At 49.8% G+C, this 24,625-nt stretch overlaps 1 protein-coding gene across 1 annotated transcript in view; it reads right to left on the reverse strand.

Moving 5' to 3' along the window:
- RAB11FIP5 (RAB11 family interacting protein 5) overlaps positions 1–13,778 on the reverse strand; it is a 36,714-nt gene extending 22,936 nt beyond the window's left edge. The window contains 2 exon segments of the mRNA XM_034659351.1: positions 13,176–13,482; positions 13,485–13,778. Coding sequence (XP_034515242.1) covers positions 13,176–13,482; positions 13,485–13,605 — 428 coding nt within the window. The 5' untranslated portion in view covers positions 13,606–13,778.
- Between the last annotated feature and the right edge of the window lie 10,847 nt (positions 13,779–24,625).

Consider the following 24,625-nt stretch of genomic DNA (forward strand, 5'->3'; position numbering starts at 1 on the left):
GGGCACATCTGACTCATCCCCAATTCTTATCAGTCCCAAATTCAGCCTACGATCCAAATCATGGTGCCCCTTCTGAGCCCCCACACATCATTTGTTTCAGTCCCCAAACCCAGGAACCATCTTTGTCTCTTTTTCCCCCTCACACCCCCGCATCTAAGCTTTGAACTCTGTTGGCTCTATGTGCAAATTTTCACCACTGTCAGCCTACAGTCCAGTCCACCCCCTCTTCCTGCTGGTCGTGACGATCCCCTGCTTCCTTGCTCCACCAGCAAATGGGCACAGCACACACGGCTCCTCAGAACGGTAGGAAGCTCCCATCTTTTGAATCCCGGCTCCTCTGACTCTCTGAGTCACTCCTCCCACACTGGCCTTCATGATGTCCCTGAACCTGTCAGGCTTGTTCCCACTCCAAAGCCACTGCACTTGCTTCTCCCTCTGCCTGCGACACAGGCCCAGGTCTTCAGGCCACGGCTCGCTCGCTCACTCACATCACGCGTCAGTTCCTCTGAACCTCCTCAGGCTTCCCTCAGTCCCTCCGCTGCCAGGGCTCCTTGCCTTACTCTGTTTCTTCAGCGTACTTAACACTACCTGACATCGTGTGTGTGTGTGTGTGTGTGTGTGTGTGTGTGTGTCCCCCACACAGCACAACAATGTACGTATTCATGGCTGTGTGACGTCTGTCTTCCTCTGCTCTACAGGCACCAACTGTATTCTGCTCATCTCTGCGTCCCCAGCACTTAAAACAGCAGACACTCAAACATTTGTTCAATGAACTAACAAATTAATCTATGAATTGAATTGACTTAGGAATTTGTCCATCCCCATTTGCAAGTGAACAATTGTGTAACGTTTCTCTTATTACAAACCCATGGGTCTCACCCATGAGACCAGGAGCTCCCCAAAAGCAAAGAGGGTGCTCCCTGCTTACCATCCCCAACAGGAGCCCTCTGAGGGCAGAAGCCCCAAATGCCAGGCTTAAGGGGACAGTTCCAAAAGGGGGCCTTCTTTAATCCTGACAGCCTCATCGCCCATGTCTGAGTGAAGAGTCTCGCTCACTTCCCAGCCAGATCTGGGAAGTGCCCAGCCCAGTGAATGGAGGTCGGTGACGGGAGTTCAGGTGTTGACCCCACTCTAGCCCATCATTAGGACACGATCTTATCACCATTAACAGCTACAGCTCTCCTTTATCACTTACTGTGTGCCGGGTACTATACTAAGCACTCACCACACGGGATGGTATCTTACTAATCCTCCTAACAGCCCTGTGAGGTGGGTGTGGGAGGCAGCCTTTGCGGGTGGCTACAGCGTGGACTTCAGAGCCAGGTTACCCGGTTTAAGCCCCCGCCCATCACCTGTACGACCTTGGGCAGGTCACTTAACCTCTCCACACCTCTGTCTCCGCACCTATGATGCGGGGGTAACGCCTGTCCGCTCTCCTCACAAGACCGCTATGAGGATGAAGTGAGCTGTGGAACACTCGGAGAACAGGGCTCGGCACACGAGAAGTGCCACACAAGCGTCAGCTCACATACTTCTGCCGACCCCGACACGGGGGAAAGAGAAGTCGGCTGGGTTAAGTCACGCACTGCTCGTCAGTAAGCAGGAGAGCCAGGATGTGAACTCAAGCTCCCTGACTCCGGAGCCCCTGACCATCATCACTGCACTAGGCTGCCCCTCTCCGCACGTACAACACACACACACGTGCACACAGAAGCAAGAAACCGCATGTCCCTGCCCAACCAAGGAATCCAAAGTCACCCCCTTATTTCTCTAGGCAGGGGTATGTGTTCAATGGAAGACAAGTTACATCTTTATTTCTCTTAACCTCTAACTGGAACTTAGCATTTCTGCCAATTATGAGTTTTTGCAACAGTCATGGTATAGTAGCAGTACCTGGAAGTGTGTTACCAAGGGAAACCAGACATCTTCATATCCCATTGCAGTTGTGGCAGATGTTACAGAATATGGTTTCTACTCATCAGGACTCTGAACTTGAACGTTATTAGACAACCACTGGACTGCATCGCTTAGTACAGTGATAAAGGACATGTTACTGTAGCAAATGTTTTCATATATTGATAAATGAACTTTGATATCACTGGTGTACTTTGTAATCCTATACATTTGAAGATCTTCTTCTGACAAGGGGTCTACAGACTTCAACCAGAGACCAAAGCGGTCCACGGCACAGAAAGGGCTAAGAGTATCTGCTCTAGAGAGGGAGGGAACAAAGGCAGCAGAAAGGCAGGTCTCCTCCTGCCCCACTGCACGCACCCAGAGGAGTGGCACTGCTCCCCACTTCCTACCCAGGGGCAGGGGAGGGCCTGGCCAGGGGCCAGAAGCTGGCTCAAGGCCCTGAGTCTCGCCAGCGTCACACTACAGTGCTCAGTCTAACCCTCAGATACCCTGCATACCACTGAAGGTGACTCCAGAAAAACAAAACCAGCCAAGTGCGCCTGCTGGCTAGCGAGCAGGCAAGTGTGTTTTGCTCATACCCCCAAAACCACAATCTCTCAGATTCCGGGGGTGGCTCCTCACCCGATCCTCCCTGCAACAGCTATAACCCATCAGGGGTGCGGTTTCTCTCTGATGGCTATGGATGCCACCCCGGGCTCTCCAGACACAGGTCTCACCTCAGGCTACCGAACGGCTACCGCCAGGCTGGGGATGAGGGGGTCTTGCAGAGCTGACAGTTGTCGGCATCAGACCCCACCCCCCGAGGCAAACGAAGCTAAGAGGCCTGATGTACTGGCTGGAGAATCTTCCAGAAGGAAAAGTGGGGAGCCACCACAAAGGAAAGAAAGATATACTGATCCAGTTCTCTCCTCCTGGCCTCACTCTCCCCATCTGGAGAGTCAGTACAAATGGGGAGGCTGCAGGGCTCTGGAGTAGAGAGGATATGCGACCCAAAAAGGAGATGTTGGGGGAAACTGCAGGAGGAAACAGCAAAATATCTAACCTTCACATTATCTGCACCCGATTCCTACTCCAGGCCAGCCATCAGCCATTTCAAGCAATGTTGTACAGAGCATACGATTTGCCCTCAAGATCCCTGCTGCCCCAGAGACGAGTTACCTTTTTCCACCATCCGCGGGCTCACGAGGCCCTACAATCCTGCTCAGGCAGGAAACTAGTGCCTTGTAAATAACTAGTTCATGCACACGATCACGGGGCAGGGGGATTTTTAACTTGAAAGTCATCACTAATGGAAAAATAACGGCAAAGAACTGCCATTCCTGGTATTCCTCAGTGAACACCGCCATCCTGCCCATTCCTACAGAGAGTGACCAAAGAGCTGAGAGGGAAAGCTCTTCCTTCCGCCAGGTTCCTGACAGATACGGAGGAAAAGGCAGAACTGGGGACCAAGGCAGCGCTCATCCGTGAATACAAACCACGGTGATGGGGAACTTCGTACCGGCTAGGTCCGGGCAACAGGACCTGCTGCTCCACCCAGGCCTCACTGATGGAGAGACACTGACGGCGAGGCCATGGAGCAGCATTAGCCACCCCCACGGAAGGACGCTCGCCTGCAAGCGGGGCATGGGGACCCTGAGCTACTGCTCAGGGGCTGGAGAACTGGGGTGAGGAACAGGATGACGAGCTCCTCGGCTGGGGCCGTAGTGTCAGACAGCCTCAAGGACAAGTGACCAGCTCCTCCATCCGGTAGGGGTCTGAGACAAGGACTGTCATCCTGGGAGGCCTAACCAGGCACAGGATGGGAGCCCTGTCTGGATGCTGCCTCAACAAACCATCTATGACGAGAGAGTTCTGATATCAAGGGAAATTGAATATGGACTGGACACTGGATGATATTAAGGAACTACTGACTTCGTGCGTGATAAGGACATTATGGTTCTGTTAGGGAGCACTGATTCATTGACACTCTCCTTCTGGTTCCACTTGAGACAAACAGTGTGATTTCCATTAGACCCCAGAGGTCAGGGGGTAGCCTTGGGCCAGGACACAGGCTTTTTCTCCTTGTCCTATGACTGAGCCCTGGTCTCTGAGCCTTGTGCTGATCCGTGAATTCAGTCCTGGCCACCCATGGTCGCACCCCAGCACAGGGCCTGGCACTTGATGCCAACACCATCCCTCTTAGAGGCACAGGGTCTGGCGCATGAAATCCACCCAACCATGGGAGGCCTTGGCTAGGCCTCCACTCAAAACATTTCCCAAGTATTTGCCAGGAATAAGAAAGGGAGAGTCCTTGAGAAGCTCACATCTTGGTGGGGAAATAAGATAGCCACACGAATAGGGAAAGTGACTGACACCACAAAAATGCACAAACTGCATAAGCGAATTAAAGTAGTAAGATGATTTCGGGACGGGTGGTGAAGGACATGACGTTGATACTGGGCCCTGAGCAAAGGGGAGCGAAGAGGCAAGGAGCTGGGCAGGCAGACATTCCAGGTGGAAGGAATAAAATCTGCAGATGCCAGGGCTGACAGGGAAAATCAGGCAGAAGAGTGCCCTGGGGCAGGTAGGAGACTGCCTCAAACATGACACGGAAGGGCTGTAACTCTATTCTGGGCCCCTGAAGAGCAGAGCGCTACAGGGCATAAACAAGGACAGGGCCTGAGAGACGCCGTGCTATGGGAAGAGTGTGGGACAGCAGGTGACAGGTCTGAGCTGACACAAGCCAGGGCAGGTCCCCTGGCTGGGCTGACCTGAACAACTCCTATGCCTCCACAGGCATAATAATTTCTCATCATAAATTAATAAACTGGCATTCTGGTTTATAAAAAGGCAGCAGCAGCTATGATAACAGTCCAGAACAGGAATTAAAAAAAAAAAAGAAAAAAGAATCCTAAACTAGGACAGGAGCAATGGGGAAGGTGGGAGGGGCCCCTTTCCTCTGGCAGCAGGCCTTGGCCCTGCACTCTCCGTCCTTAGAGACAGCAGGGACTGCGACTTACCTTTTATCCCCCAAACCCAGGGGTGGGACCTGATACTTGGAACACCTTCCAATACCTGCTAGATAAATGAGATGGAATTGGCAAGGGCTCAGCTAGTCCCAAAAATAAGTTGAAAAAAATTATTTTAAGGGCATAGTGGGAAGACAGGAGACCCAAGTTCTAGTCCGTGGATCTGACTAAGAGGGTTTAAAGCTGCCATTTCACCCCTGTAAAAATGGGCCAATAAGACAAGCCAGTGAGGGGCGGGGAGAAGTGACAACTAGGACTGTTAGTACTCAGGGACCAGGGGGACAGCTGGAAAACCTCCTCCCCAGAGTGTCCTCTATCAGACACCTTCACTCCTCTCCAAATCCCCCCCACGAGCATTCCTCCTCACGTGCTATCAGACAGGAGGCGTGGAGGGCCTCAGGCTGATCTTCTCCTGGCTTCCCACGCCCACAATCAAACCCACGCTTTGATTTGGTACCTACAGCAAAACTGCAAGCCAGACCTGTCACTGGGCGGGATATTGCCTCTTATCAGGCCACAAGATGATTCTTATCACCTGCTCTAGCACCCACAGTCCTCAGAGCCCAAAACCGTCATGCTCTGTGAGCATGGCTTGCTTAACTCCCCTCAGGACCCAGCCAGGTCCAGCTTCCCTCCCTCCTAAGCACAAACATCTCAGCCAATCCTCATGCCCCCTACTGCTGTGGGCTCCAAAGGCCTGTCACTGTCAGCTGGCCTCAGACTGGCCAGCGACCATACTCACACGGCAGGGAAAAAGCTATAAAAATGCCTAGAGACAAGTCTAACCACCCTGATGGCAGCAGAAAATACGTTAACAGCCAAAAGCACGAAGTAGGGGAGAAAGCACTGTGCTTGGAAGTCAGAAATCTGGCTGCATTCTGGTCACATAAGTCATGTGATCCTGGACAAGTCATTTCACCTCCTGAGACCCCACTCTCCACATGTGTGTAAAAAAAAAAAAAATGGGGGTCACCTTGTCTGCCCTCAGGGAAGAATGAAATGAGGTGATGCCAGAAAAGCAGTCTGAAAAATAGGCCAAACCACACATAAAGATTTGGGTTCACTGACTATCAAGGGCCTTTTATAAGCTGTCAGCCCCATGGGAGCAAGGTGGCCCAGGACCAACCAGTGATGACCCTGCCCAGGAACAAGGAGAAAACCAGCAAGATGAGCTCTCCCCCAGTGGTCTTGGTCAGATGGGGGGTGGGGAATAGGAAGAAATTCTACTTAATCGCACCCCCTCCCCAGTTTGCTCCTAACCTCATATTCACCCAAAACAGGAGTCTTGGGTCTTGGAGGGCAAAGCTAAGTAGTGCCTGGCCCCTCTGCCAGGGTCTCAATTTAGACGCACAACAGGTAGAGACAAACAGTAAATAAACATCCTGGGTGGGAAAGTCAAACTGATCATAGGTATAACCTCTGTGCAGAGAACACTGCATTTGTGCAAACAAATGTTAAATGCATAGAATAACTCTGGTTGGATACCCAAGAACTGGCGATAGTGGTTCCCTCTGAAGAGAGGAGCTGGATGATGCAAGGTCAGGGCAAGGGAGATTTTTCATTGCATACCTTCTGTACCCTTAGAGTTTGAACCAGGTGAACTACTCAAAAAAAAAAAAAAAAAAGTCAAGTCAGGCTGTTTTGCTGAGACAGGCACAGGGGAAAGTAAGATTGGCTCCCCGTTACTCCCTCTCCTGGCCCAGCCCCAAAACACTCGCTTCCCCTTCCAGAGGCGGTCTCCCTCTCTGACACTCTCCCAGTCTCCATCACAGCCTCGGCTGTCATTCCAGGACCTGGCTTCCCCCAGGATGCCCACCCTGATCATTTCAACCCTGCCGAGCTCACCCTTCTCCCAACCCTTTCCTTCTCTCACATTACATATGCTGTTTTGAGGTTAATTGTCCTTCCTGGATAAGTCTTGTCTCAAACATATTTTTGCCCTTCTAGGGAAAGGACTATACATTTCTTTTGTTTTCTCCAAAGCCCTAACCTAGGCACAATGGTTGCCTAGTAATTGCTTCCTAGATATTGAACAAAAGAAAGAAAAAGAAAAAAAAAAACCAATGACGGCATCACTGTAAGGCCCTAGATCGCTCAGAGCGTTGTCACAGTGAAACAAGCATGTGATTCTCGAGAAAGATCAGAAGTCTTCTATCTGCTGATGCTCCCAAGCTCCGCTCTCCTGCACAAGCCAGCAGAAGCAAACTTCCCCAGGGTGGGGCCTGGGGGCACAGAGCTTCCCAAGCCTCCCCCCAGCTCCTGAGAGACACTCTGGCGGCACTGATACCCTCCTTCCCAAAGGACTCCACAATACCCCCAGCCCCGGCAGACAGGCACGACTGGATTCGGAGCTGCAGCTCAAACACACTTACCCCAATCAGCCAAGGCCCCACACAGAAGCAGGCCAGGCTTACAGAACCGTGGGGCTAACCACAGAGAGGGGCTTTGCGGAGCGTGGAGGAACCCTCAGGAGGGCAGCAGCTGAGCCCTGGTCCTATGCAGAACTAACTCACGGAAGACATAGGGGGAAACTGAGGTTGGGGAGTACAGAGCAGTGGTGAAGAGCGCTGAATCGGAAACTAGGGTGCCTGGGTCCCAATCCCGACTCTGCCTTGCACTGTGTGCCTTTAGAAAAGTCACTTCACCTCTCTGGGCCTTTGTTTCTCCATCTGCCAAACACAGTAACAGTACCTACAACCTCAAGGGGTTCCCGTGAGCTAAGGTAAGTTTAGGACAGGGCAGGACAGAGAAAGGGCGTCATCGATGGTACGCCTCGCTAATGAGGCAGTAACAGCCCCTCAAGACAGAGTGCTACATGCTGCCAGGGTGGACCTTGCCGGCCTTCAGTGTATGTCTCTTCCTCAAGGAGGCATCCCTGACCACAGCTAAGCCCAGTGGCTCTGTCTGCTCCGAACATCTCCAGTGCGCCCTGGCGAGGACTGAAAATACAGCACTTGCCTATGGCCCCTCCTCCAAATGTGGGGCTCACCCTCCTAACAAAGCCCCACTTTCCGGGCATGCAGGCCAGGATATCCATGTCCTCCCCTCCTCTGAACCCACCCTACCCCACCCCACCCAATGACCCCTGTGGGCCTCTGCCCAGGCTTTCCAGAAAAGCCTTTGGATGAGACTGCCCCTCCAGGTCCACAGATAAGCCTCAAGGCCCCCTCCCCTATCCCAGCAGAAATGTCCCTCACTCTCTAAAACCCCACAGGCACCTCCACAGAAACCCTGGGATGCACACAGGGCCCCAAATGCCATCTCTCCATTACCCTAAATCCTAGAGCTCTGCGGGCTGCCAGAGCCTCACCTCTGTGAGGCCCACACAGAGCCCCACCCCTCCCCAGCCTCAGTCCCCACAGGTCCAAGCTCTCTGCTAGCTCTGACATTAGAATTCCATGAGCAAGGGCTGTGCTTCCCCTCCCTAGCACCCCCCCAACCCCTGGGTCAGCTGAAGGTCGAGGTGGCCTGTGACAAAGCCCCTCCCCTGGGCAGCTCCTCTGGAACTTGCAGAGTCCCTGCTTGCTTACCGCTCACTAGGGAGAGGCCTGGGCCCAGCCCCACACCCAGGGCCTCCGCGACCTGCCACGCTCAGCTCTCCTCGCTGGCCGCCATCCTTCCCGAGGGAAGAAATAACCTAAGGGGTTCTTGACCAGCTCAGTAAGAGCAAAGCCATTAGATGCTTACGTGGCGGGACTGCCAGCTGTATAAAGCACCCACATTGTGGACTTATTCTTTTTTTTACTTGGCTGTGGAAATGGACAAAGCTTCTTCATGACGATACCATTTTGCAGAGGATTGGCCCTGTATGAGGAAAAAATAGAGGACTGATTTCCAGAGAGCACAGAGAGCTCCTGTCATTGTGTTAATTATCTGTCCCAGCGCAGAGTGGGAAGGGCAGGGGAAACATCTGGACAAGGCCAGACTAGTCATTTAGCATCCGCAAGAGCGCCACAGCACCAGGGAAGCAGCAGTAATAAGGGGAGCGGGCAACCCCCATCACAGGAAAGGATGGCCCTCGTCTGGGGTGGAGGCTTTGCTGAGCTATGCCTATTCCTGGCTGGCTACAGGGAGAGGAGAAGAGGGTAGAGATGGGGTTCCCACCCAAGGCCAGATGCAGAGGGAAGAGGAAGCTGCCGGGCCAACCAGGAGCCGCCCAGTTTGATGGAGGAGTCACTTCCTACCCCTCCCCTCTCCCCCAGCCACTGATGCTCCAGCAACCCCAAATAAAAACTACTACATAAATAAGGGAGTTGAGCCTCCTGCATCCAAATGACTGACTTTTAAAGATGGCCACACCCTTCCCCACTGTCCACCCCCCCCACACACACACACACTCAGAGCCAAAGCAGACTTCCCCAGCAGCCCCACAGGTCTGGGGTTGGAGCCGGAGCTGAACCTTAGGGTTGGACCCAGGATCCTTAGGGCCTCAGCTGCTTCCTGAGGGGCAGTCCCATCTGGAAACCAGTGGAGAGAGGGTGTGGGGTCACATGCACAGAAAGGTACAGGCCGCCTGGAGGCTGAAAGATGAAGGGAAGCCCTCAAAAACCATCCCAACCTTAGGCCAGCAGGCTGCATTTTCCCTCAGGTGCCTCTCCCAGTGCCCTCAAACCCACCCCCCTCGAGGGGATCTCAGGCCACTGTGATCAGTCAGGCAGGAGACTATAGTCTCCAACCTCGGTCGTCCTGGGCCACAGGCCTCCTGGAAGCCCTCCATAAAATCAATGGCGCAGGTCTGACCAGGGCCAACAAAGCCTCTCAGGGTGCTACAGTTAGCAGCCTGCCCAGTGGTTTTATTCTTTGGGATGAAAAAAGACAAACTGGTCCCGACACAAATTAAGCCCAGACTCAGGCTTCCCAAGGGGCCAGGCTCTAACCATCAATCTGACAGGCCCAGGATGGGGTTCTTTACAGCAGGGACTCTCTTACTCCACACATAACACCCCTTCCACACATAGTACCCACCAAGGGTACTGGAGATAAAAACCGGAAAGGAAATAGTGGAGAAGCATCTTGGGATTTTCAGACCCATGATGATCCATGTATGGCTTAACTGAGGAGAGAGGGTTATAATCAGTTCCTCATGTATTATGTTAAATTTTGTGTTCAGAATTTCCTCCTGTTATTTGGAAGCCTCTGGTGAAATCCCTCACCTCAAAAAGCACCACTTAACGAAGGAGCATCAGGGGCTGCTGAGGCGCCACCACCATCCACCCCACCACCATCACCACACAAAGCAGAGTCGTCAGAGTAGCCACAACACCCACACTCTGAAGGCTTGCTCTAGGTCTGGAACTATACTAAGGCCTTTATAGACACGGTCTTATTTCATCTTACAATTCCATAATTATTACTGTGACCTTTGTAGAAATGAGGAAACAGGTTAAGTAACTTGCCTGCTAATAAGTCACAGAACTGGGAATGAAAGCCATCTCCACATTCTGAGACACTGGGCAGTCCTGCCTTCCCAAGAGGGCAGGGGCAGCACCAGCCCAGGCTGCTCGGGAGGGCTGCAAGCTGACTCAAGCCTGGCTTGAGCACTGCCGAGGCCTCTCAAGCCCAGCCCCAGTTCTCAAACCTCTAGCAGCAAAGAGAATGGAGGCCTGCAAAGGGCCAGCCTATTCCATCAGGAGCTCTCCTACTCCATGTGTACTTTGCCACCCACAGTCCTGGGGCTTTCCCAGATTCAGGCTCTAAGTTCTGCATTGTTTCCCCCATCACATGAGAGGCTCTTCAAGGGCAGGAAACATCTTCCAGACCAGAGCTACCAGACACTGTTACCAAAACCTCCCTCCACTATCACTGCTGTTCCCTGACCAGCCGCCACGCCTAGGTGCTTTAATTGCATTCTCATTTCAGACCTACATCAATCTTGTAACAGTAGCCCCATTTTATAGAGGAGAAAACTAAGGCACCAAGAATTTACTTGACTCACCACAAGGTGGCAAGTTTGAGACCAGAATCTATTTCTTTCAACTCCACAGTTCCCTCCTCATAAACGTGAGGCTGACCTTCGCCACTCAGGTTCTGTCTTGGTGACATAGGGCTGCCATCAGTCTTCCCTGAGACCACCACAGCTGGCTCCTGGCATTAGAGTAGATACTGTTCTTTTCTACCATTACCCAAAGTTGAGGAGCGTACACCCTGGTCCTCCCCATCTTGCCTCTCTCCACTGGGGAATGTGCAGACTCACTATCTTAGTAGCTCATGCCAGGGTGTTCCCAGGAAATGTCACCAGGAGTGGCCATTAAAATCAGAGCTAGGAGGTGGGGACCCGAGTGGGAGCAGCAGCCCTCATCCTCTGTCAGTAGGTACGTTGTTAGGTCCAGTGTACTGGAAGAGCAGGCAGATTTCACAGACTTTTCCCCTGCCCACCAGGAGTGCCCCTCTCCTCTACTGCCCTCTCCAGGTTCTGTAAATAACCCAGGTCAACGCAACAGAGGAAAAGCAGTGGGTCGGATCCTGGTGGGAAAGATGACTCCTATAAAGTAAATCAAGGCTCCCATTCAGAGCAAGGGGTGGCAAGTCAAATTCTCTAAGAGGGACTGTCCTTGACTGAAAGCAGGCCCACCTGGGCCTACAAGCACAGACAGTTCAGCTAAGGAAGCTCCAAAGGCCAAGAAGAAAGCAAGGGCAGAAACTGTAAAAAATCAAAAGCTCCCCCACCCTAAGCCACTGACTTCACAGAGGCCTTTCTCCACAAGCCTAGAGACTTTCTGTCTTCTCCCACCCCCAGCCACCAGGGGTGTCATCTACCAGTCTGGTCAGATTAGCTGAGAGGTGGAGACTGAAGGACTAGGAAAGAAAGGGGTGGAATGAACTTGGAGACAGGGACCTCTTCGGGGAAAAGAAAGGGCTAAGAGACCCAGAGGAGAGCTTTCTGCCCCACCCCCAGCCCCTTGGCCTCCCTCAGCAAGAAAGGAAGGAGAGGACAGAAAAGGGGAGGAAAAAAAACAAAACAAGGGCCAAACTATACCGCATGACTCCACACCCAGCAACCAAACAGCAAGTCATGAGAAAAGGAAAGGAGAAGTCCAGGGGAGGGGGAGATGGAGCCAGGTCACAGCCCTGCCTGGAACCTGCCCTATGCTAACCAGCTTCCCACTCCAGGCCGCAGAGCCACGGAGGCCCTTTCCTACACACGTTTTGAAAAATGTTCAAGGTCAGATCCTTTCTAACCAAATTCTGCTCTCATATGGGTCTATACCAGACTCATCCTTCTCCTCCAACAAGCCTTCCTATATTTACTCAGATGGCATTCCACCTTTTCAGCATCTGTCCCCACCTAGAGCACACCCCTGTCCCCATCCCCATTGGGTCCAGGGGAGGTGTCACCTTAGTTAACCCCTGAAATGATCCACAGCAGGTGGTCAACCCTGGGGACTGGCTTCCAGATCCTGCCCAAGTCCAAACAGGAAATGGGGCTCCAAGTCTGAAGCCTTGATCTTAACACCGGGAAGGTTAAACACTGCCAAGATAAATGATTAAAAAACGCACAGGCCCTTCTAGGTGGAAGTGGCCTGGAGATGATCTCCTGCTGTGCATTAACCATGACGCTGCCTTCACCTCAAGCAGGACAGGCAGGACATTTGAAGGCTGACTGAAGGGTTTCCTTCCTTTAGTTTAGCAGGAGGCTCTCCTGCTTTCAGAATAGGGACACAGAGGGGCAGGGTTCCAGAGGCATCTGTCTCTAGGTGGCAGAGGGCATCCAAATACCAGGCAAGAAGCAGATGCCCTCTGCAGTCTCCAGATTTGGTGGGGCATCTCCGGTCAATCTCGCCCTCAAGTAGAACACTGCACCCTCCTCCCCCACAGGGCGAGGCAGCGCCTCTCCACTCCCCTGCGGGCCTGACTTGGGGCAGGCGGCTGCAGTGCCCCTCCCCTTCCAGGAAAGGGAGACAGGCCCGGAGGCCCTAAGAATGGCTCCAAAATTTTCCTTCTTGAGGTTCCCACAGTCCAAGGGCCTCTGGACTAACTTTACTTGGCAATCTGCTCCTACGGCTAGGCCACCAATCATACCTCCCCCTAGGCTTCGCAAGGACACACCAGCAACCAAGCACAGACCGTCGCAAGGAAGGGGATCAGAAGGGGACCCAAAATGCAAAAGAGCAACTGGTCGGTTTACGCCCTTGAGCTCTCGGCAAAGGGCGCACTGCCCCGGGGCCGACGTTCAGGGTCCGGCTCCCCGGCCAGCCCCGCCCAGCGAGCTCTCCTTTAACCGTTTCCGCGCCCCTCGCGCCCCTCACTCACTGCGTATGCTGGGCGCGGCCTGCGCCGAAGACCTCGTCCAGCGCCACCGTGGCCTGGCCCAGGAACTTGTCGACACCGATGAGTGAGCGGTGCATGGTGGTGAGCACCAGCTCGCAGGCGGCGGCGGAGCCCGCGGCCCAGGGAGCCGGGCCCGCATCGGCCTCCTGCGCCCGTAGCAGCCCGTCCAGGGCACCGGGCGGCAGCTCGAAAGAGCACTCCTCGCGCCACTCCGGGCAGCCCTGCGTCTTCTCCACCACCGACGTGCTGTACTTCTCGCGGCCCACCTGGATCACCGTGTACGCGTCCTAGTGCTGCCGGCTCCTGAGCTCTTGCCCCGCAGCCCTCGGGCCCGCAGCACAGTCACCTGGACATGCGTGGGTAGCCAGCGGGAGGGCTCCGCCGCGGGCTCGGCGCCCCGCACCAGGGCCATGACGGAGGAGGCGGCGGCGGACGAGGCCAGCAGAAGTGGGCACAGACACGGGGACCGTGAGAGGAGCCGGGCAGCGGCGGAGGGCGGTCAGAAGCCGGCTCCGAGCGCCGCCGCCGTCGCCACTGGGCAGCCGCAGCCGCGGGCTGGGCTGGGCCGAGCCGGCAGCCGCCTCTCCGCCGTGCGGGGGGGGCCCTAGCTGTCGCGCCCCGGCACTGGCCTCCGCACACCGGCCTGGAGCTGGAGAGGGCGACCCGGACCACGGGGTGGGGCGTGCGGCCTCCGCAGAGGGGTGGGCGGGACTCCCTTGTTGGCCCCGCCCCGGGCTGGGGCGCCCGCGGAACCCCGCCTCGCTTGCGGGAGCTCCGCACCCTCCGCCCGGTATGAAAAGCCCGCTCCGCGTCTCCTGGCCAATCCCAAATCTTTCTTGGAGATGTCCCTGCTCCGAAAGCCCTGCCCTAAACTGCCCCGGCCCGCCCCTCCTGGGATGGCCATCCCCTTGGCGCCGGCAAGTGGGTGTGGGGAGGGACTCCGCTGCCCCCATGATCTCTAACCGCGCTCTCCGTCCTCCAGCCCACCCCTGCCCGGGAAGATGCTGCACGAAACCAGAACTGATTCCCGCTCCGGCACGTGACAGGCCCGCATCAGCGAGCTGGAAGCTGGTGAGCTGCCGCCGCTTCCAACCTCCACGCGCTTCAGGGTCCCACTGATGCGGCGAGACCGCGCCCCGGGAGGCCTGACGGCTGGACTCGCCCTCAGCGGACACTGCGGCCGAGAGTCGAGTGATGAATAAATAAGTTACCACATCAATATTTAAACTGGGGCTCCTGCGTCACCGGTGGGCGGAAATTACAGGCTCTGGAGAGGGTTTTAAACAATTACTTCCACCCATTAAGTGCCTACTATGTGCCTGTGCGCAAAGCACAGGGTCTTATTTGAACCCTTGGTTTGTTATTAATAATGATAGCAATGGTTAGTAATTATAGATGCTGAATTTCGGCCAGTGCTGGTCCATGTACTTTATATACATTACCTCATTTTATCCTTGGAGCAACCCTCTGGGTGAGTGTGGTTTTTATTCCTGTTTTCCAGAAGATTAAATTGCAGCTTAGTGAGGCTAAACTGCCCAAGATCCATAATTGGCAAAGGTGGGATGTGTTTCCACACAGATGACCCCACAGCCTGTACTTTTAAAATCATAATTTTTAAATAAAATATAACACAGCTAAAAAAAAAATCAAATAGAACAGACGCACTTTTGATGAAAAGCAAAACCCTCCCTCTCACCCCTGGATCCAAAGAAAACCCACTTATGGTTATTGGTGTTTTCAAAACTGGTAGGTACCTCCATCTCTCTACCTAAAATGCTTACATAGATGGATTTTGCAGGACGGCCATTATCTATTGCCTTCCTGCTATGATAGATGGTGTGTTTCACACCCACTTCCCTCCCTCAATCTTGTGTGGTTATCCTATTATTTTTAGTTCCTCTGTTGGATACCTTTATGGTGGAAACCTGTGTTTCTTCTTGGGAAGATTCTGCAGTACCCCCTTGACTTCCTGTGCAGTGAGAGGAGGAAAAATCCCAACTCTGCAGGCCAGGTCCTCCAGCAGAATATGGGTGGGGGGAACCAGTACATCAGTCACTGGGGATTGGTGGGCACACACCCACCACAGGCCCAATGCTGACAGCCTGCCACCTTGCCCCTGCTTTCTGAAGACTGGGGTGGAGGGGTCCTGGGCACTGAGCCCCATGGTCTAACAGGCCTGTGCACAGCACCCATCTTTGAGACAGCCAGATCTGCCTATGGATCTTGGCTGCCTGCCACTTAGCAGCAATAAGACCTGAAGATTAAACCAGCTCTCTAACCTCTATCAGCCTCATTTCCTCATCTGGAAAATGGGGATAATGATGCCTACTTCAAGAGTTGCTGAGAAGATTGTGTGACAAAATATTGTCAAAGGTTTTAATGCAGTGGAGATCACCACAAATGATCTCAAGGCATCTGAATCTCATACACAGCTTTTGATTATAAAAGTAACTTGGAAAATATAAAGAGATACAAAGAAGGAAAAACAAATAGATCATAACCTCACCATCCAGAAATAAACACTGTTAACTTGTTGTCTTTCTACTGAATCTTTTCTCTAGACTCTGCTGTTGATTTGTATGCATTATGGCTGTGAGGCAACTGTAATGTAGTTTTGGAGTGGGCTTTGGAGTCCTGATTCTACCGTTTACATGTATTACCTCATTTACCCCTAAAGACAACCATTTAAGGCAAGTGCTATTTCTACCCTCACTTTCACTGATGAAGAAACTAAAGCCGAGAGCGCTTGGATAATATTCTCCAAGTTTCTAACTGGAAAATCGCAGAGAATGGACTTGAACTCAAGCCTGAGTGACTACTGCCTGTGGCACTCTGCTGTCGTCCTAGCTTGTTGGTGGTATAGGCACTACATCATTTGGGGCTGATAAAGCAGGAAATGTTGTCATACCCACTTCACAGATGAAGAAATTGAGGTATAAAAAGTGTTAACAGACTTAACCAGGGTTGCACTCAGGATGAAGCCCCAACTCTAAGAATGGATTCCCCAAGGGCTTTGCAAATGAAGACATCTTTACCAAACTGCAACTAACATTTATTAGTCACCCTTCGTTAATTGTTCCATTTGACCTGCTTCCTAGTTCTCTAATGAGACTAGGCTAGGCCGCTGCCTCCTCCCCCCTCCCCCCACCTCCCCCATGGAGTAGCAAGGCTGCAGGAAAGGGCAAAAGAGAACTCAGATGGGCTACTCCCGCTCTCCTTCCTCCTGCCCTGACCCACGCAGTTTGGCAAGCTCAGGCTTCCTGCTGGCCTGGGATTGCAGCCATAGGAGGGCAGTGAAGCCAGGCAGGGCTCCCTGCAGGTCCCTTGGCCCGAGGAGGAATGGGTGGGTCTTTTAACTACTTGTGGTTGAGAAAAGAGCAGAAACTGTGAAACACTTAAGTCTTGACCACCTAGAGGTGTGTTTCCTCCTTAAAAAAATGAGACCACCAACACCCCCAACCCTGCAGCCTGTCATGAGGGTTAGTCAGAGGACCCTCTGGCTTCCTCTGCCTCCCTAGCGCTGGGTGTGCCCGTGGGCCTCTCTAGTCTGGGCCTCTCTAGTCTGTTAAAGATAGGTCTTGCTATAAAAAAAGTGCTCCTTTGTATAATTTCCACTTGTTGCTTCTCTCTGCAATACGTAAAAGCCCATTCGCCCTTCCACATAGGTACTTCAAAAATCTTTGTCTGGCTCTTCAGGCTACATTCCCTGTTCTTCACCTCCCCTTTCCTGCTTCTGTTTTCTAGGTCCCTCACCATAACAGAGTCACACGACCCAAGTTCAGATTCTAATGCCCCCACTCTCCAGCATTGTAAGCTTAGGAAAATCACTAAACCCCACTGAATCTCAGTTTCCACATCTATAAAATGAGCCTAATAATGGAAGTCACCTCATAGGGTTAATAGAAGAGCTATCTCAACACACACAAGCAGTAATGAGTATTATCACCTTCGAAATCTTTGCCAAAAGCAAAAGCTTTTATATCCTTGTTTCTCTTGCATTTCTCTGATTGCCAATGAGATTGAACATTTTTTCAGTTCTTAGTCATTTATATTTCCTTTTACTGAGTTGTCTATTCCCTGAATTGTCTATCTTCTATGTTCATTTTTCTTTGAAGTCTTAATTTCCTATTAATTTATATTAATGCTTTCTGTGTTAAGAATAACACTTTGTCTTGGGCACCTGGGCGACTCACTCGTTTGGTTAAGTGTCTGCCTTCAGCTCAGGTCATGGTCTCAGGGTCTTGAGATCAAGCCCTGCATTGTCAGGCAGGATGGGAGAAAATATTTGCAAATCATACATCTGATAAGAGACTAGTATCTGGAATAAAGAAGTCTCACAATTCAACAATAGAAAGATAACCCAACTTAAAAAAAAAGGCAAATAATTTGAATAGATATTCCCTAAAGAAGATGGACAAATGGCCAATATACACATGAAAAGAAACCAAAAACATTAACCATTAGGAAATGTAAATCAAAACCACAATGAGACACCACTTCATACCCACTAGAATGGATATAACAAAAAAGACAGATAATAACAAGTGTTGTCAGGATGTGGAGACATGGAGCCCTCATACATTGCTGGTGGGAATGTAAAAAGGTGCAGCTGCTTTGCAGAACAGTTTGGTGGTTCCTCAAATAGTTAAATATAGGAGTTACCGTATGACCCAGCAATTTCATCAGAGTAGAAATATACACATATACACCCAAGAGAAATGAAAACAGGCATCCACATAAAAAGTTGTACATGAATATTCATTTCCAGATTCCTACCCCAAACCTACAAACCAATCACCACCTATATTTCTCCCATTTCAGAGGAAGAGGTGTTTCTATGTGCTGAATTTCCCTCTCTTTGCCTTAGGGCAGTCCAGTTTCCATCTCCTCCTTCATTTCAGTATATCTCATCCATTGGCTTCTTCTGTTCCTCATATAAATATGCTCAAGTCCCTCCCAAGAAAAACAGAGAACATACCAAACTTCTTCTATCAGCCTATGCCATGTTCTCCTTTCCATCAGGTTTCCCAAAGATGATTTACCCTCCTCGTCTCTATCCCCTCACTTCTCCATTCACACCCCAAATCACGGCAGCCGGGCTCTCCGTGCTCCCACCCATTCCTAATTGCAAAATCCCAAGGCCCTCCCTCAGTCCTTATCTCACTTGACCTCTCTTTGGCATTCAGTAGTTAGCCACTACCTTCTCCAAACTCCCTCAACCCCAGTGTCTGCCCCAAGCTCCATTCTTCCATGCTTTTGCTACTGCCTCTCCCTCAACCTACTACCTCTGGGTCTCCTTCAAGGGCTTCTCTTCCCCCTTTCTTAACATTGGTCTATTTCTCAGCCCTCATCGCTTTTCACTCTTCAGACTCTCCCTGGAGACTCACCTCTACTCACCTCTATCCACCCTGTATGTGTTCCCAACTCCCGCATGTCTACTTCCAGCCCAGTCCTCTTTCCTGAACCCCAGATCCACACTCACAGCTGCCAAGCAACATCTAGAGATGCTTCAAACTCAACAAGTTCATATGAATTTGCTAAGGCTGCCATAACAAAATGCCACAGACCGGGTGGTTTAAACCACACAAACTTACTTTCTCACAGTTCTGGAGGGTACAAGTCTAAGATCAAGGTGCTGCTGACAAGTTAGTTTCTTCTGAGGCCTCTCTCCTTGGCATCCAGATGGCCATTTTCTTGCTGCATTCTCACATGGCTGTGCCTTGGTCTGTGTGTTGTCTGTGCCCTAATCTTCTGTTCTCATAAAGGACACCAGTCATTTTGGAACCTCTCAAGCCTCTAACCAGAAGGTACAGAGTTTCCTCTTCAAAAGTGGGCCTAAGCGGAGGCGCTCTCACCAAACCTAGAGGCTGCAGAGGGCATCTGCCTCTTGCCTGCTTCCCAGATTCCGTATTAGAAGCAAGCCATCAAAGACTACCAGGATTGTCAGAAAGGACCAGAAGTCAACTTGAGAAGCTTCCACTGGCCAAAGGTGCAACAAATAGAGCATGGCCAAGGATAATAATCAATGGATTGAAATACATTAAATATTTAAATCCATGATTTCATAATGATTTTTAGAGTTAAATTGCTCATCATTAGAAGATGCGAAGAAAATTTGTCTGGAGGTTCTAGCACCACTACTCACATACCCTTGACAGAAATGGTCCTCCTCTGTCAGGGAAGGTCATCCTGTTCTACCAAGTGACCAAGTGCACGGCTTCAGGAGGCACACACATGGAGTGGTCTGGGAGGAAGGGGACACCCACCTAGCTGGCCAGATTAGACAAATCAACCCTGGTGATCAATGGGGTGACAGATGTTGCTTTATTTTGAAAACTGCTAAATAAAGGGAAAGAACCCTGCCCCTTCTATAAGAACTGTAACACTAGGTAACAAAATAGTAAATGAGAAGACTCTCTTTATAGAAGTGTTCCAGCAAACGAATGAAGAAGAAATGATTGAATTGGAGTATCACCATGCCCAGCCCCTAATGAATAAATAGATCTGGGCAGTGATTAGCAATGGCTGCTGAATTACACCAAAAGAGGTAACCAGGAATTATTGCCTCCTAATAAAAGAATGCACCACCAACTATGAAGCAGTCTTGTCCAAAAAATCTAACCAGAATCTGATCAAGCCTCTTTACAGAAACTATATGGACTGAGAAAAATGTGAACAACTCAAAGATACAATCAGCAAAAACTGGGCTGTGGGAAACCACAGGATAAACAATCCAGTTTTTTTTTTTTTCAAAAAGAACATTACAAGGGGAAAAAAGAGCTAGAAGAGGAACCTAGAAACAAGAAAAATACATTTTAAAATATAAGTAAACATGGAGTGCCTGGGTGGCTCAGTCATTTAAGCATCTGGCTCTTGGTTTTGGTTCAGGTCATGATCTCGGGGTTGCGAGATAGAGCCCTGCATTGGGCTCTGTGCTCAGCATGGAGTCTCCTTGTCTCTCTCCTTCTGCTCCTTCTCCTGCTCGATCTCAATCTCTCTCTCTCAAAAATAAATAAATGAAATCTTTTTTAAAAAATTAGTGAACATACCAATAGCAATGAGCACATCTACCACCAAGATCATGGTTTCTAAGTATCATTCTTCATGCAAAAGAACCAGACTCCTTTGAGAAATGATTCCAGGACTAAGGCAATTAAAAATCATGAAGGTGGTACATGAATGAGAACAGTTTGCTTATTTTGCAGATGACTAAAAACAAGGCGAGGAAGAGTTTTGCTCAAGGTCCTATAGCTTGAGAGTGGCCAAGCAGGAATGAAGCCTCTGACCATCTTGATCTCCTGCTGGAGAAATGTCTAGGTTTCATTCCTAGCTCCTCGTGGCTAGAGAGGACAGACTAGATAGTAGAAATCTGAATGTGGGCACCAGGCGGCCTGTCTGGAGTCATAGAAGAATATGGGAAAGAAGGAGGAAACCAAATGGAACAGAGAAGGCTGGAGTGTGATAATAAGCCTTCAATTCAGTCTGGGCTGCTGATGGCTTAAATTTTGGAATAATATCAGACTTTACATAAAAGTTGCAAAGATAGTACAGAGAGTTCCCGTACACCTTCACCTGACTTCTGTTAATGTTAACATTCTACAAATACATTAGTCCAAACTAAGAAACCAATAGAAACCAACAATATCACTAACTAGGCTACAAACTTTACTCCGATTTCACCAATTTTTCCATTAATATAATTTTTTTCTGTCCCAGGTTCCAATCCAGGATCTACCACTGTATTTGGTCATCATGTTTCATTAGTCTCCTCCTATCTGTGATGTTCACTTGGTAGTTCATTAAAGGGAACACATGCTTTATTTGATTTTCAGAATTTGTGTTATATTTAATAACAAATTAAAAATAAAACAGAATTGTAATGGTTTCTCATTGCTTTTAGAATAAGGGCAACCATCCTCAGCCTGGCCAGCAAGACCCAAATGACCCACCTCTACAGCCTCTCCTTGCCTCATGGTGGTCTAGTCAAGCTGTCCTCCTTCCAGTCTCTTGTATTTTACCTTGCTCCCTTCTGTCACCGGGCCTTTGCACCTGCTGTTTCTTCTGCCTGGCAAACTCTCCTCTCCTCTTTGCCAAGGTAGCTCCTTCTCCTCTGTGGGTATCATTCCAGCATCCCTCTGTCAGTCCAGCCTTGCCTGGCTTCCCTAGCTGGGCAGAATCTCCTTACCGTAGGCTCTCATTACTGTCCCCAAGGGTGATGCTATACTGGTTTGGCTGGCTATTTGCTTTCATGTCTCTCTCCTTGCTTGACCGTAAGGTCCATGAGAGCAGGGACCACATTGTAAAATTCATCTCTATCCTTGGCTTCCTCCACAGTGCCTGCCATGTCTTAGGTGCTCAATAATATTTGTTGGTTTCAGAAATGAACAAAAAGTGTAAAATATGACCAAAATGTAGGTGGGGAAGGGAGAGAGAAAAGGGGAATTGTCACAGTATTTGTAGCTTACTCATTCGTTTTTCATGGAGATGGGGATGAAAGCTAATAGATGGTGGTTGTATGTGAAGTTGCCATTAAAAACTTCTTAGGAGGGCAGAACCTAGTAAGTCAGAAGATGACCCATTTGTTTCTGCTAGGTACCTGGAGGACTTCCAGATGAAGAAAGTTGGCCTAGGAGCTGAGTTTTTGAGGAGACCTGGAGAACCTGAAATGCTGTGTAGAGTGAGAATTTCAAGTTTCCCAGAGTCATCTACCAATCCAGGAGGGAAGGGCAGGTGGGAGAGATCTGAGGCAAGAGCGGAGTGAGCAAAATTGCAAAAGGCATGTGCTTTTAAGCCTCACTTTTGTTATTAATTTATAATTTTGTGCATTATGATCAGATGACATGACCCATAATTAATTGATTCTGTGAAATTTATTACAGCTCCTTTTATGGTCAATGCAAATGTTCTTCCTGGGCTCAAAAAGAATAAGAATTCTCTCTTGGGTGTGGAATTCCATTCTACCTAATATATCAAATGCATTAGTTGTATTTTTAGATCTTCAATATCTCTATTTTTTGTCTGCTTGCTCTCTTGGTTTCTGAGAGAAGTGACTCTGCAGTTATATAGGCTTAAGGGTATTTATTTAAAAGCAAAAAAAATGAAGATTAATATTTAAAAGTTACACATTTTTCAAATTTTGGGGGGCAGGGAGAAACAATAAAGAAAACAGACCAGGGCGCCTGGGTGGCTCAGTCATTAAACGTCTGCCTTCGGCTCAGGGCGTGATCCTGGTGTTCTGGGATCAAGCCCCACATCAGGCTCCTGCACTGGAAGCCTGCTTCTTCCTCTCCCACTCCCCCTGCTTGTGTTCCCTCTCTTGCTGGCTGTCTCTCTCTGTCAAATTAATAAATAAAATCTTTAAAAAAATAATAATTTAATCTATGATAAAGATGTTATTTCAAATACGTAGGAAAAGGACAACTTTAACTTCCATCTGTAAAAAACAATCATAATAGGGGTACCTGGCTGGCTCAGTCAGTAGAGCATGCAACACTTGCTCTTGGGGTTGTGAGTTCAAGCCCCACATTGGGTATAGAGATTACTTAAAAGTAAATACATACATACATACATACATACATACATAAACTGTAAAAAATAATAGTAATAAATATTAAACACAAAGTTAGAGTTCCAACTCATAAAAAAAAAAAAGATGCCTGATAGGTTAAAGATTGGGACATTAAAACCTCACTCAAGTAGTAGAATAAAACATAGGAGTACTTTTTTTTTTTATGTATATATTCAGGGCTATACCTGAACTGTTCAAAGAATTTGAATAAACAGTTCACAGGGGAAACACAAAGGGCAATCATACATATGAAAAAATGCTTAACCTCACTACTAGTTTAAAATTACAAATTAGCACAATAGTGCTATCCAGCGTGGGGGGGCCAAAGGATACCCTTAGTGTGAGTCTGAAGTGGTACAGCCTTTTTGAAGATCAATTCAGCAGTCCCTATCAACAATTTAAAATGGGTTATCCCTTTAATCTGGGAATTCCATTTCTAGGAATTTACGCTGTGGAAATCCTCACACAAGTGTTCAAAGATCTGGGGCACCTGGGTGGCTCAGTCGGCTGAACATCTGACTCTTGGTTTTGGCTCGGGTCATGATATCAGGGTCATGACATCAAGCCCCACGATGGGCTCCACGCTCAGCACAGAGTCTGCTTGAGCGTCTCTCTCCCTCTCCCTCTGCCCCTCCCCCTGCTCTCTCCCTCTAAAATAAATTAATAGAAAACCCCAAGTGTTCAAAGATCTTTGTACAAGGATGTTCATTCCCAGATGATTAAAAACAGCAAACCACTTGGGGTAGACCCGAATATCCATTAACTTAAGAGGTCAGAGCACATGAGAAAAGGCCAGGAAGTCTGTGCGCTGCTGAGGGAAAGGGAGCTATGCGTTCAGCGTCCCTCATCCCTAAGCCGGCCTCCCCACCCTGGGCCCTGTGCTGAGGAAAACTCTCCTCTCCGGAGACCTTGGCCTCACAGTCCCAGAGGACTCAGCCCGTCAGCCCCCACCTGGAAGGAGCTGCGGTCTCCTAGCGTCGGGGTTTCTTTGTGTTCCTGGACATCATCTCTGCTGACTGACTTCACCTTTATTTTGAGAAAACCCCTGAAGCCTTGGGCCTTTTGGTCGGGCAATTTATAAAGATACGTCCAACATCCCCTTTTAATTACAAAGGTTCAAAACAGTAAGAAGTTCTACATATTTTAAATTGTTGGGAATGGAGGGGGAGAAAGTACCTTTGTAAATGGTTCCCTTTCCTTCATTTATTGATTCAACAAATGTGGGACAGATGACACAGCCGCTCGAGAAGCTCCACCCATGAGGAAAGGAACGCTCATGAGGGAGACAATAACTACATAACGCCAGACATATAAAACTGTAACAGTAAGGGCTGTGAAGGGAGAGTGTGAGATTATGGGAGGTTGTACTAAAGGGTTCTATGTAGGGAACTGTACAGGGAATATAGGGGAACTTCAGTCTGGTTGGGAGGTCAGAGAAGGTTTCCCTGGGAAATTACATTAGGCAAGACCAGAGAAAGATGAGAAGTGGAAAAGAATCCCATGAGAGTTTGCGTAAAGAAGGAAGGGTTTGTGCAAAAGCCCAAGACAAGGAATAGCTGGAAGTATTTATGCCATTATGAGTATTAAGGCTGGTGTGGCCTGAGCACTGAGCGGGATGGCAAGAGGGAACGGCAGAAGCTACCCTTCCAGGATCTGTGGGCCACTTTAATGACTAGGAATTTCCTAATAAGGGCAATGCAAAACTATTTATAGATTAGGAAAACGTTTCTTTTTAACAAATAATATTCACACTGAGCAGTGTCTGCAGCCGTGTTTTGGGCGGGGGGGTGCGTATACACTGGTCAAAGCAGTTACCCACAGGACATTGGGAGGAGAGCTAGGTGGGAAGCCAAAAGGTCCTGAG

This window comes from Ailuropoda melanoleuca, chromosome 4 (assembly GCF_002007445.2).
Source record: "Ailuropoda melanoleuca isolate Jingjing chromosome 4, ASM200744v2, whole genome shotgun sequence".
Lineage (NCBI taxonomy): Eukaryota > Metazoa > Chordata > Mammalia > Carnivora > Ursidae > Ailuropoda > Ailuropoda melanoleuca.